Here is a 12,704-nt window from a genome sequence, read left to right as displayed (position 1 = left end):
CTGATGTTGGACATGATTACTTAGTTACTTCTCTTTGCTTTTATGGTAACGCTCTAGCAAAGGTCTTTATGTTAAGGGTACCTTTAAAAAAACTGTCCACTATGGTAACAGCGTGTCAGGTTAATTCTGCCAGAGCTCTGTGATGCAGCATGGTAATTATGTTTATCCTTTAAATATTTTGAGATTTCAGAATTTCTTGACGTGATTACACTTATGCTGGGTTAATTTAATAAACAAGTATATACTGTTGAGTAATTACAAATCAGCATTGTAATTGTTGACTATATTCAGCGTGAGCAGGATTATAATTCCAGAGTCTGAAGAAAAAAAAAAAGCAATAAAAAAGCCAACAGTCTTAAAATATACCCAAACAGAGATATAAGGGATCATACAATACAAGTAGTTTCTGTAGAATTGGCTTCCAGATAGACAAAAGAGTGAGGATCCTGGTCTGTGGAACACTACATCATTTGTAGGTCTGTTTCCCTGAGTTTCTGAACAGCATTTTTTGTGGGGCTTTGCTTTGTTTTGTTTTTCTTGTGTGGGTGCTTTCTGGCTGTATGTTCTGTGATATGGAATTAATGAGGATGTGTAGTTTAACTTTCCCTGCACAGATGACAGTCGTTGTACTCAGAAGAGCATTCTGGTTACCAAGGCAGAGGGCTTCCAGAACTTTCAGGGCAGAATTTACAAATAAACATAATATGTGTCTGACACTGTAGGGATGTGTATATATAGGAGAGGTGCTGTATGTTAACAGTGTTGACATAGAATGGTTTGGGTTGGAAGGGACCTTAAAGATCATCTAGTTCCAGCCCCCCTGCCATGGGCAGGGACACCTCCCACTAGACCAGGCTGCTCAAAGCCCCATCCAGCCTGGCCTTGAACACTTCCAGGGATGGGGCATCCACAGCTTCCCTGGGCAACCTGTTCCAGTGTCTCACCAGCCTCACAGTGATTAATTTCTTCCTTACATCTAATCTAAATCTACCCTCTTAGCTAAAGACTGTTGGGTGCTTTTAGATTTTTTTATAGTGCCTAAGGTATGTAATCATAGTTTCACTCGAAATTGCAAATGACTTGTAATTAAATAGGCTGCTTTTGTGAACAGGTTCCATGCCTGTGTTCTCCAACTTCCATTCAACCAGCAAGTCAGAAACAATCCTTATTTCTTCCTAAGGATCGTCTCTGAAACTGCATCATGCTGCTATTCCATCCTGAAAGCAAAAAACTCAGGTATAGTATGTTAATGGCTATGAAGTAGCATGTTTGTGTTTGGTTTTTGAGGGTTTTTTTGACAAATAAAATGTCTTGAATGTGCAGTCAGATCATGTCATTTTGAGATAAAGACCAAGAATAAAAAATATGGAGTGCATGATAGGAGTCATGGTGCATTTTTTTTTTCTTAAACTCAATTTCCTGAAAATAGTAAAATGCTTTAGGTTTAAATTTTCAGTCTTCTGCTGACATAGGAGACTTCATTGACTACATAATTTTTCATAAAAAATCTTGGAGTGATTTTCTAGAAAGAGAGGAGGGGTCAGACATACTTCTTAATGCTCATCATTTTCAGTGACACTAATTTCCTGTTCTGTTTCTAGGGGTTGCTTTAGGTAAGAAAGGTGCATCTGGCCTGTTCCCTTCTGAGGCAGCAGAATGGCTCTGCTACCACGCCTTTGCTGTCAAACTGGCAAACCACAAGGTTGTTTACAAATGCCTGCTTAAGCCCCTAAAAATCTGTAAGTATTTGATTATTTTTACAGTTTGAAATATGGTTAATTGTAATAAAACTTGGAATCTAATGGATTTTTTTTATGTTTTCTTGTCATAAAGTGTTGTTCTAAAATGTGCATTAATGAACTCTCTGATTTTAATCAAATTTGCTAAGTAGACAAATTAAAATGGTATGTTTTTCAGCACTGCACATTCTAGACCCTTGTTCTTAAGAGACAGCTATTGATATTTGGCAGTCAATAAGTTTGTACTGTTCAGAAATCTTAATAAGATTGTGTTAATCATATAAGCATTCTCAGCAGGTTTAACTAAATGAAATATGAATGCTCAGTTTTCTTTTTAAAAAATGTAGAATAATTGGCAACTAAATAAATTCCTTCTGCAATTCCTCTTACCAAAAAAGTGTCACTGAGGTCACTTTGAAACAGAAGCACTTGCTGCACTGCATATGCTGTGTTGTAGTAGGGGGAAGTGGTGTTGGCAAATCTTTGACCCTTCTACTCGATGAAAGAAGGTGTCTGCTCCTGGGGAGCTCACTCTTTGACCAGTTGTGTGGTCTGTCCCCAGGCCAGCCACAGAAATAATAGAATTTTCTGTTCTAAGATACTGGAAGTGAACAGTAGTAGGCTTTTCTGAAGCAGTCAGCACTGTTGTTGAATTTAGCTGCAGTGAAGGCCGGTCTCTCAACACCGACTCTCTGATTGACACTCTGAATGAGTCATTACTTGGGTGGTTTTGTTATACAACACTGAGAAATTCTTCAGTCTGATTCCAAATAACCCCTATTTGATTTTAAATGTATCACAAGCTTCCTTTGATACCTGTGCTGAGGCCCAGTGCCCCAAAAAGAGAGCAGTTCTGCTTTTGGAAGTAAGCACTTCCTTCCCATTTCAAAGGCTTGCAGCAACGCTGGAATGCACACAGTCTGATTTTTGGTAGCGCGGTGTGAACATATCAAAGATGACACTTGAACACTTACAGGAAACAAACTGATGGTCAGTATCGCACCAGGAGCATTCCTGACTTCCTGTTGCAATGGACTTTCTGTAGGGAGCAGAACTTCAGTGACTTCTCCCAGAGAAGTTCCTTGTCTCAGAGTTACTGATGCCAAAACCAGAAGCACTGTGTCTGCTCGCTGCTGCTGCGAAGCCAGTTCTGTTCAGCCCTTCTAGAAGTACCAGGGGAGGCAGGCCCTGCCTCTGGGAAGGAAAGAGGTGGCTGATTGCTTCACGTGGAAAGGACAGAAACTGAAGAACTGAGCAGAGAATGCAGTAGTCACACCCTGTAAGATAATTGCGTCTCTGGGAGCTGTGTCAGTTCCCTAAGATCCATATAGAACACACCAGAGTTTTCATCTCTAATGCTGAAAGTTTTGCTCTTGGGATCTTTGCAGACCACAATCAGAGCCAAAGTTCCCCCATCCTGCTCTGTGCATGCTTTGCTGTTGAATCTGACAGTGCGTTCAGGGTGGAGGTACAGCCCCAGGCGGCTTTATTGTTCAGCAGAATCTCATCTTCCGTGCATTTGTGCATCTGCTGCAAAAGTGGTCTCTGCTGTCCACAAAATCACACCACCACAGATACCAGGGAAAATGGGCTGGGAAGTAGAGGTGGAATTTTTCTAGTTTGAATAATGATGGTTGTTAAGTTCCTTCTGCTGGACCTGTACAGCCCCTTGCCTAACCACAGTATTGACCCGAAACTTGCACGTGGTCCAGGCCTTACTCTGTATGCACAGTTTCTAACCCAAGAAGGGAAAACTCACCACTTCTCTGGCAGTGAGAATTGCCCTTGCAGAAATGCCCTTGCTTCCTAAATTCCTGGGGAGAACTATTAATGTTGGACTTACTGAGTATTGTAGGGGTGGAGCAGGAAAAGTCCAAAGGCAAGTAGAAAATTAGTGGTGACGTTCTCTTGAAGAGAGTAATTTCCAGCTATTCTTTCATAAATCTTACCTTCTCTGAGGCAGAATCTGTTCTTCACATCCATAATGTCAGAACATCTCTCTCTTTTCATCTACAAGGCCCAGTTTCTTTTGGAAATATCTGAGAGTTCAAGTACACTGCTGAAAGATCAAAGGCCCAGACATTTTTGCTTAATGGCTGCCTAAACAATTAGCAGGCTGTGACTTGTTTTTACTGTGAAACTTTTAAGATGGAAGTTTTTGCTGTGATTGGTCAAAAGATCACTGGGGCCTAAGTAACTCGAATGCCATCTCCAAGATCTCCATTTCTTATAGCCCCTGAAATTTTACCTGTACTTCCACTAGCCCCGTTCCTCCTGTGCTGCAAGGGTTGATAGAATACTTGGTGGAGCACTTCTGTAGTTGCCGTTTTTATGAAAAGCTCTCAAAACATCTACTAGGTATTTTGGCAGGAGGGTATATGTTTGTGGTCAGCTTGTCATGCAACTTGAATATTTACTAGTGACCGTAATTTTGAGAGGTGCGTTGACTGCATGCATGTTTGCTTCCCACCTGCCTTTCTCCTTCCTTTAAGAGTTGGTTGAGGTTTTAAAAATAATTTCAATATGCTTTTGAGAAGGGGCTGAGAAGGCACCAGATGCCCTGCTGAGCAGGAGGGAAGGCGAGGCATCAGTGTGCTGGTACAAAGCTGTACAAAGACATCTTGTGATCTGTAGTGGTAAGTCACGTGCATACCCTTGGTGTGAACGTGCATTGTTATCTCCATGTCTCCAAGATCGCTGGTCATAGATAAAGGCTGTTTTTCAGTCACCTGATTGTACATGGTGCTTATATTTGTATTTTCTTCCAAGTTTAGTAAGATACTAGGCCTTCCAATCCTGCAGGAACACACTAAAATCCATTTAGAGAGACATCGATAGATAGTTTTCTATGCAGTCTTATAAATTAGTTTTGTTTGGCCTGCATCAGACTTATTCCTGAGTAATGTTATTGTAATCAGAACATCATGCTGTAGAGAAGGTTACTACAGAGCTGAGTATTATGCAGAGATATGGGAGCTAATTTTAAGCCCTGTGTTTTAAGTTTTATCTTACTTCTGGAAATCAGGGGGCATGCGTGCATGTCAGAGTTGCTGTCACAGGAAAGCCACTGGTTCTCAGGTGCGTTCCTGTAAAATTAGCTCAGTATCTCTGTACGGCACAGAAGTCTGTAGCACAGAGGTAGCCAATGCTGGTAATAGCGCCTGTGTTGACCTTACCCCACTACACCACTTGTCATTTTGGAGTTTGTATCGGCTATATAAAACCTATTACCCCTGTAAGATTGTGTTGTTGACAGGAATTGATATAAACTATAATTCTTTTTGTTGTGTCCCTGTACCTGCCTTTCCATTACTCTCCGTGGGAATCAATATCAAAATAGGCATTGGGTAGAAGGTTCTTCCCGCTGTTCCAAAACCTGTTAAATATCAACACTGGGGGCTTGTCAGTACCAGTTGTCGTCATTCCTCAGGGTTAAGTATTTAAAACATAGTTACTGTTTAACATCCCTCCTATTATTACCAGTGGGGGAAGGAGAAAGAGTCTTTCCTTATCATGATAAGATATCAATACATCATCTGTCTCCTTTCCAAATACAGAACAAATGTTTATTGAGCACTTCTACCTTTCTGCACCATTGACAATTTTGCCAACTCTGTTTAGGTAACGGACTTAAACTGTTGCTAGGATTTTACATGTTCTTCCTAATCTTTAAAAACCTTTTTATTGTGGATAGTTCTGTCGATGATAGACTCAGTGACCTTCTATGTTTCAAAACTCTTATGTCCTCTTGTAAAAATTTAATTCCTGATTTAAGAGCCTCATTTACTGTCCAAAATTTTCCACCATAAGGGTGGCTTTCCAGTTAGCCTCTCTTCTCTTACAAGGAAGCACAGTGGAGAGAATTGCTCTGCCCAGTATATAGCAAAAGGTGCGTTTTCTACAGGTTTGTTTTTTTTTTTTAATCTTTTCATATACATCAGTTCCAAGCATAGGCTACTTCGATGTCGTATCTGAAACTAGAGGGGAAAAGAAACAGTTTGAGAATACCTTCCTTCTGTAGGTAAACATTAGCAACCAGATAAGGACCTGTCCCTTGTTCTTACAATTGTTTAAAATAGGGTCTTTCAAAGTAGATGATGTTTGACAGAGGGTCTTTTTTGGTGGATATAGTTGTTGAATAAACGGTCTTATACTTTAAAAAAAATTTTTTAAATTCTTAAATCCAAACAAGGAAGTGTTACAAGAACAGAGTAGGAGGAATTTGCTCCTTGGTTTTCTTAGTTTGTGAATATTTTAACATATGATTTTTAACCCTTTTATTTAGTAGCCTGTTTTAAGGGCAAAAGAATAGTAGCGTATTTTATTACAACTTTTTTTTATCCCCATATTCCATGTGTTCCAACTTTTAGGGGGATTCGGCTAGTATTGATTTCATTACTTTATTAACATTTTCCCTAAAACAGAATTGTTAGTTACTTGCAGTAGTAATAAATTGTTTCTGATATTTTGGTAGGTAAGATGCAGCTATTCAAGAAGATCCCAAAGGATACTATGGCACTACTGAAGACAGTGACAGAACCGTCTCTTTGTCAAGATTTCAAAGCTATCCTGGACTAACTGATTGAAGCTTATTTCATAATTTTTCCAGGTTTGAAAATAAATGTCTTTAGATGACTTTTCTCTGTAGTTTCTTTTGGTAGAGTGGATCAAAAGCAACTTCACTCCAGAGTTTTCCATGTTTGCTCCCAGATACCACACAAGGACTTAAAAAGAGCAGACAATTATGTTTATACATTCTTGTTTGTGTTTGCCTGTGCATTCACAGGCTATTTGAAGTAATTGACTTGGTTTCGTTCAGTAATTCCCATCTTCTTGATGAAGGCATCATTAGACCATGTTCTGTACAAACAGATCTACTTTCTTGTTTCAGTGTGTTGTTTCTGAAAAACTGTTCTTTGCTTCTTTGTGTTGCAGACTATTTTATAATAAATTGTCTGGTTAATTGCAATAACACATACTTGTCGCCAGTGCTTTTATTTTATAGTGATCTTTATCATCCTGCCCTGCCGGGTTATGTCCGGAAAGACAGTTACCTGCACAGGGCAAGTGCATTTCATGGCACTACCTAGCAAGATGTACAGGTTAGAAATTTTATGCTTTGGAGAACACAACTAATATATGCCAAAATTTCAGTGTCAAAGTTTAGTGTATACTTTAAATATTTTGAATACTTGGTGCTATTTTTAGTGCAGTGATATACAGAATGATGGTGGTGTATTTATACCTACAAAACAAACTTCTTGATTAGATAATATACCAAGTAGATTACTCTGCTATTTGCATTTCCTGATCTTTATTTAGGTTTATCTTTGGCTCTATGATGTTACTGAAGTACTCGCTAGCCCTGGTGTTGGCGTGTTGTGCGCAGCTGAATTTTGCCCTGTGGCTGCTCTGATAAATCGGCCCGTAGTTTTTCTTTCTCTTCCAGGCTTGTGTGTTGAATTTGCATTGCTTTAATGTAGACCTATTTTTATTAGGATTTTTCTGCCTGTGTTATAGGCTAAATAGCAGCTGCTTGGACATTTTCTCGAAGCAGATGGAGGATATCTTGCTGGAGTGAAACACAGTGTAGGCAGCGTTACTCAGTAGATGTTTTCTTTCAAAGGAGTGACAGACCACCACCACGCAGGGATCGGTAACACAGCTCCTAGAAGCCTATTTGCAGTATTGCAGCCTGTCTATTAACATCATAACTCACTTCAAACTGTCAAAATTTACAGTGGCAGTCATATGGTTTGGGTTGTTTTTTTTTTTTCTTTCTATGAAGCAGCACTGTTAAAATAAAATTTAAAAAAAAGGCCATAGAACAATTGCTCCTACTAGAGTAGAGGGCAGGTGAAGAACAGCCTAATTGCTTCCCAGCCAGCAGCTCAAACATTTAAACCCACCCCCCCCTCCCCCAACGATGTTCTCCAGTGATCCGGGTGTGAGGGAGCACTGTCATAGGCACCATCATGCAAGAGAAACCTGGTGGTGCAGGAAGCTTTGTTTCATTGGATCATGTGGCAGGAAGAGGCAGGGAGATGCTCCAACGAGGGCCTTGGCAGTGGTGAGACTTGAGTCTTGGAGAACTTCCTACACCGGCTAGAGCTGTTCCTGCCTGTGGCCATTCACCCTTTACCCGGACTTTCTTCAGCTGTGCACGCATTCCTTCCTGCTTCACTTCCCCTCTCCTGCTGTAGTGGTTGTGGGTAATACAAATTTTAAGTCTACCGCTTACTGCACGGGCCCTGTGCATTTTGTGTGTCGTGCTCAAGAAGCCTGTGCTGATAGGCAGCAGTAGGGATGAATCCATGCTTACTTTCTCCTGGTCACTGAGTTCCGCATGAACCTTCAGGTAAGGTTCATGCAGAGGAGCCTGATTGTTTCCTGAGAACCAACGAGCATGCCTATTTTGAAAGAACAGTCTGGAATAAGGGGTGGGCAGCCTGGAAGGATACCTCATGAGCTAGGATCCTACAGCACAAATCCATACAGGGAGGATGGGCCCCTGGGAAGAGCGGGGAGCCTTTCTGCAGTGAACAGCTGCCCCAAGGCAAACTTGCAGCCTGTTTAAAAGAGTGTCCTGGATAAGTGGGGTAGATAACTGGAGCAAGAGCTGTGCCGAGTTGGTCAGTATTTCGGAAAGCATTGCAGATAGGGTGTGCTTGGGAGGACCAGAAGAAAACCTCTCTGCTCCCATCCAAGAACAAGGTAGTTGTGGATAGATTTGCTTCTAAGCCTTTGAATTTCGATTTTGTCCAGGTGAGCCAAAACATGTTCTATTTTATAAGTTTTAATGTTAAATTCATGTCATTCAGCATGCTCCCGTCTAGAAAAGGATGGAGCTGTTTCCACCTTCAGGCTCAGAACAAGGGGTCCTGTTTCCAGCATCATTGCTTCTTTATGTAGCTTCCGCAGGATGCTCTAACATGGAGAATGGAGGGAATGTAAACTTCACCAATGGCTTGGATTTAGCCCATTTTTTTTCTCTGTATCACAGTAGATACTGTGATAATATAAACTGCCGATGTGGCCTCCGTTGAAGGTGTAATTCTATAAGAGTGCATAAAGAGTAATGCGTGTAGTTCTCTGAGCTGATGTTTGCCTTTCCCCTTAACTACTTGCTGAGTCATCGGTTTTAAACAGCATCTGCTGGTTTTGAAGGCTGTTTGTAAACAGATGCAAATACAATGCAGAAATCACAAGAAAAGACTATTTCATTTTAAAATACCTTCCAGTCAAAAAGGAAAGTGAAAATAAGGCTGAAATTAATATGTGTTTTAGCAAATGGAGAATTTGGAAACTTTAAGAAGAGCTGCCAGTCTGTACTGGAAACCTGTACTTACTTGTTGCTGCAGCTTACAACAGTTGGAAAAAAATGCTACGAGCATATGCGTAAGGAATAGATTAACTGTTGGGAAGGTACCAGTATTCCATAATGCTACTTCTGCATGAAACTGTTCTAAAAGAAATAGTGTGATATGTTATGGTGGTAAAATATTTTCTACTTAATTCGTAGCAAAGTGACAGGAAACATTTGAGTGGATTGAATAACGTGAATCTGAAAACGTTAAAAGAATTAGCTTAGGAACATTCTGGATCTGTAACGTGGATTTTCAACAATCATTGGGAAGCTGGGAAAACTGCAAAAGATTTGAGGGTTGCGGGGAAGGCTAAGATTTTCTTGGTATTTAGGAGAAGGTAAGTAGAGAGACTGAGAGCTAAGCCACTCAGTGTAACTGCACTGTGCAACCTGTGCTGCAAACCACTGTGCAAGTCAGCTTGCTGGGGGCTTTATGGGGGGAGGAAGAGTGATAGGGATGAAAATAGTTTTTTATTGTCTCTCTGCAGTGCTGGAAGGGAAGAATTGGACAGAAGCCCCTCTAGAGGAAATCGTAGCATCTGCCTGTGTCCATCAAACACATCCTTCTCCCCACGGCTTCCTTTTGGGAGCATATTATGGACTGTGAATCTCAATGTGAGGTAGGTATCAAACTTTGCAATGTAGGGAACTGCCCAGGTTCCAGAAGGAATATACTTTTCTTTCTGCAACTTTTCTCTATTATTGTTTTATGATAATTTGGATGCTTCCTTATTTATAATGCTGTTGCAATGCTTCTTCTGAGGCTTTTTTCCTTTAATAGGTACTTGAGCTCCTTATCTTAGGGCTATGGATTTTGCTTAAGGGTGAACATCACCATGCCCGTGTCTGTGTCCCTTACAGATTTATCCCCACAGAATCCAGGCTGTCTTTACAGCCTAGACAGTTCTAGAAAAGTCTTGTCTGTCAGAACAGTATGAGTTCACAGCAGAGTATTACAGCAAAGAAGATCTGATGGAACGTGCAGGTAAAAGACTGGGAGGAGAGTGAGCAGAAGTGGAAAGTGCTTGGTATGTAAGACTTCGGCACAGATTCAGTTTCATGTTTGCATGCCCATGCTTACAAAAATAAAGTCAGTCATGCTATTTAAGAGAAAAAAGTACCTATACGATGCTGTGCTTCATATGAATGAGGAAGGGGAACACTGTAGCACTAATTTTGCTAGAGTAAGGCTACAGTTCTGGCACAGGAATTTTAGTAAGGGTGGCATCAGAAGTACACTGAGAACAGAAAAGTGATGTTCCTACAAGAATTGCTCAGCACATTTTCTGGATGCCTACTTGGGCTAAACAGTAATTTCAGCTAGCGCGTTTCCCTGCTGTGAGTTGTAGCTACTGGAGCTGAAAATTGTCTTCCCCCTGAGTCCCATCCCAGGCTGAACTGCGTGTCCGATGACTCATGAAGTCTCCCTTCTGGTGAATGGGAAGGGGCAGCTCAAAAGTCAGGAAGTCTGTGAGTGCCATGACAGTGTCTTGAGATAGATCTATAGATTTGAAAGTCTTCTGTATGTAGTTTAATTCTTTTCTCAGCTTGTCTCTGTATTAGTTGGTTATGTTTTTCTTTAAGAGCAGATCTCTGACCAAATACTTAAACCTGCTTCACATACTCTGCATATATATGATTTTAATGAATATCTAGCTATTTGTAGTCAGAGACATGAATATAGAGTGTACACTTGAGTTAATTAAAAATTCTTATTTATGTATTTGCAGCTTTTATACAAATGTATGCTCAAAATTGCAGTTATATTGGGGTTTTTTGATTATTCATTCTTTGTGGAAGCCTTTTTTACTCATAATGTTTCAAACTTAATTTGCAGCAGGCAGAGTTGCAATTTAAATCTTCTGTGTCGTTGTCAAGAGCCTTTACAGTGCACAGCTGCAGAACATCAAGAAGTTGGCTTGGACCTTTGTGACTTGTGAGGTTTCAGCTAACAGAAGCTGGGTTTCCATGGTGGGTACCTGCCCCTCTATTGACTTGAAGAGCTGGGGCTGTTGGCAGGCTCCCACGGGGAATTGCTGGGCATCTTCATGCATACCATTGGCCAAGTCCATGGCTCTTGGAAATAAAAACACGCAGAGCCCAGGCATTTAACTGCTTTGCAGGTGATACTGCTCCTCCCACGTAGTGGAAGGGCCAGGAGGCTCCGGCCTGGCAACTGCTGTGCATGCAGACAGCTTACCCGGGCTTTTCTGTGCAGCAGGCAAAGGCACGGTGTGCTCTTGATCCTCTGGTGGATCCCGTGTGACAGACTGGATACCACTGTTTCTAGTACCGTCAGTGCTCCAGGAAAGTCTTACTGTCCAGGCTATTTGCAGGACAGGAGGTTGCAGCAGCAAATGTGTGAGGGGCATACTAAATCTAAAATAGAAAAATCTTGAAAAAATTGTTATCTCTCTCTCTTTACCCTGCTCTTTCTTTTAGCAGCAAGATAAAAATCATCCCTTCCTCCCTCCCAGGCTTGCAGTTCCCCTTGTGCCCCTTTCAAGGATTCAGGTAACTGCCTTTCTTCTGTAGAGTTTGAGTTGGTCTCATTCCTCTTCACTGTGTGGCCAAATCCCCATTACCCATTATGAAGCTCTACTAGTGCGTAGCCAGTCACAAGGATAAATACTGAAATTGCCTACATTTTCCTTAATCTTCCTCTCCTTTCCTTTGTTCTCTTAATTATTCAGCCTAAAGGCTTTGCCATACCTTATGCTCACATACTTTCCCTGTATTTTTTTCAGACTTTCAAGAATCTTGGCGAAAGGAATCCTCATCTCCCATCACTGCAGAGTGGCCAGGATCTGCAGGCAAGTACAGGAAAACCTGCTTTTAAGTAAAGATTAACTTAATTGTCATGTCATGTAAGGTTGCAACTCACTGGAAGGCTTCCATACATCTGCCCTTTCATTGTGGTATTATTCAGTTACTATGTTCAATGTAAGAAATTAAGGTGAAAAAATTGGGGATGTTTGCTTTAACAGTATTTTCCACTACAGTAAATTGCGGAATCTGCTAAGGTGAGAGATTTGTGCAAAATTAGTTACTCAGATTTACTTAATGTACATTCTTTTAACTGCTGATACTTTATTTTTGCTCTTTGCAATGCTTGAGAATATGAAATAATCACAAGATAACTGCTATTTAAATGTGTGTAGGGCATTACAAAAAGCAGAGTGTGGTGGACAAGAGGAGTCCTTACTCTTCAAGAGCTTCCATTCTACATCTCTCGGGGCGGGGGGGGGGAGGCGGGTCAGTGAATGAAACTGTAGGTGCTTGCTGTGTTCTAATTTTTATATTGCTGATCCTTAGGAACAGACTGGTTTTTTAGAAGAGAAGTGAAGACAGAGTGCATTTGTAGTAACTAGCAGGCTTTCCAAGTTTAAAGTCTGTCTGGAGAGAGACATGAAATTGGTAATGCATGAAAAGGGTTAAAACGGTGAGGCTGGTACTCGGTCAGTATGTAGGATTCAGGACAGGACAAGGTTAATGTAACTATTGTGAAATTGTTTGAAAATAAACGTAGCAGCACTGTTTCTGGAGTGCTAGTAATTGGCTGTAAGCATATGAACTGCATAAACCAGGTTGGTTGGATG

At 40.9% G+C, this 12,704-nt stretch overlaps 1 protein-coding gene across 1 annotated transcript in view; it reads left to right on the top strand.

Annotated features, from left to right (window-relative positions):
- TERT (telomerase reverse transcriptase) overlaps window positions 1–6,575 on the top strand; it is a 33,393-nt gene extending 26,818 nt beyond the window's left edge. Inside the window, exons 14-16 of the mRNA XM_074576406.1 lie at window positions 1,112–1,236; window positions 1,602–1,739; window positions 6,214–6,575. Of these exons, the coding sequence (XP_074432507.1) occupies window positions 1,112–1,236; window positions 1,602–1,739; window positions 6,214–6,317 (367 nt within the window). The 3' untranslated portion in view covers window positions 6,318–6,575. The remainder of the gene's footprint in view (window positions 1–1,111; window positions 1,237–1,601; window positions 1,740–6,213) is intronic.
- The last annotated feature ends 6,129 nt before the right edge of the window (window positions 6,576–12,704 follow it).

Source organism: Larus michahellis, chromosome 2 (assembly GCF_964199755.1).
Source record: "Larus michahellis chromosome 2, bLarMic1.1, whole genome shotgun sequence".
NCBI classification, from domain to species: Eukaryota; Metazoa; Chordata; class Aves; order Charadriiformes; family Laridae; genus Larus; species Larus michahellis.
Note: the sequence above shows the minus strand (reverse complement) of the source record. Positions and strands in the feature narration are given on the sequence as shown.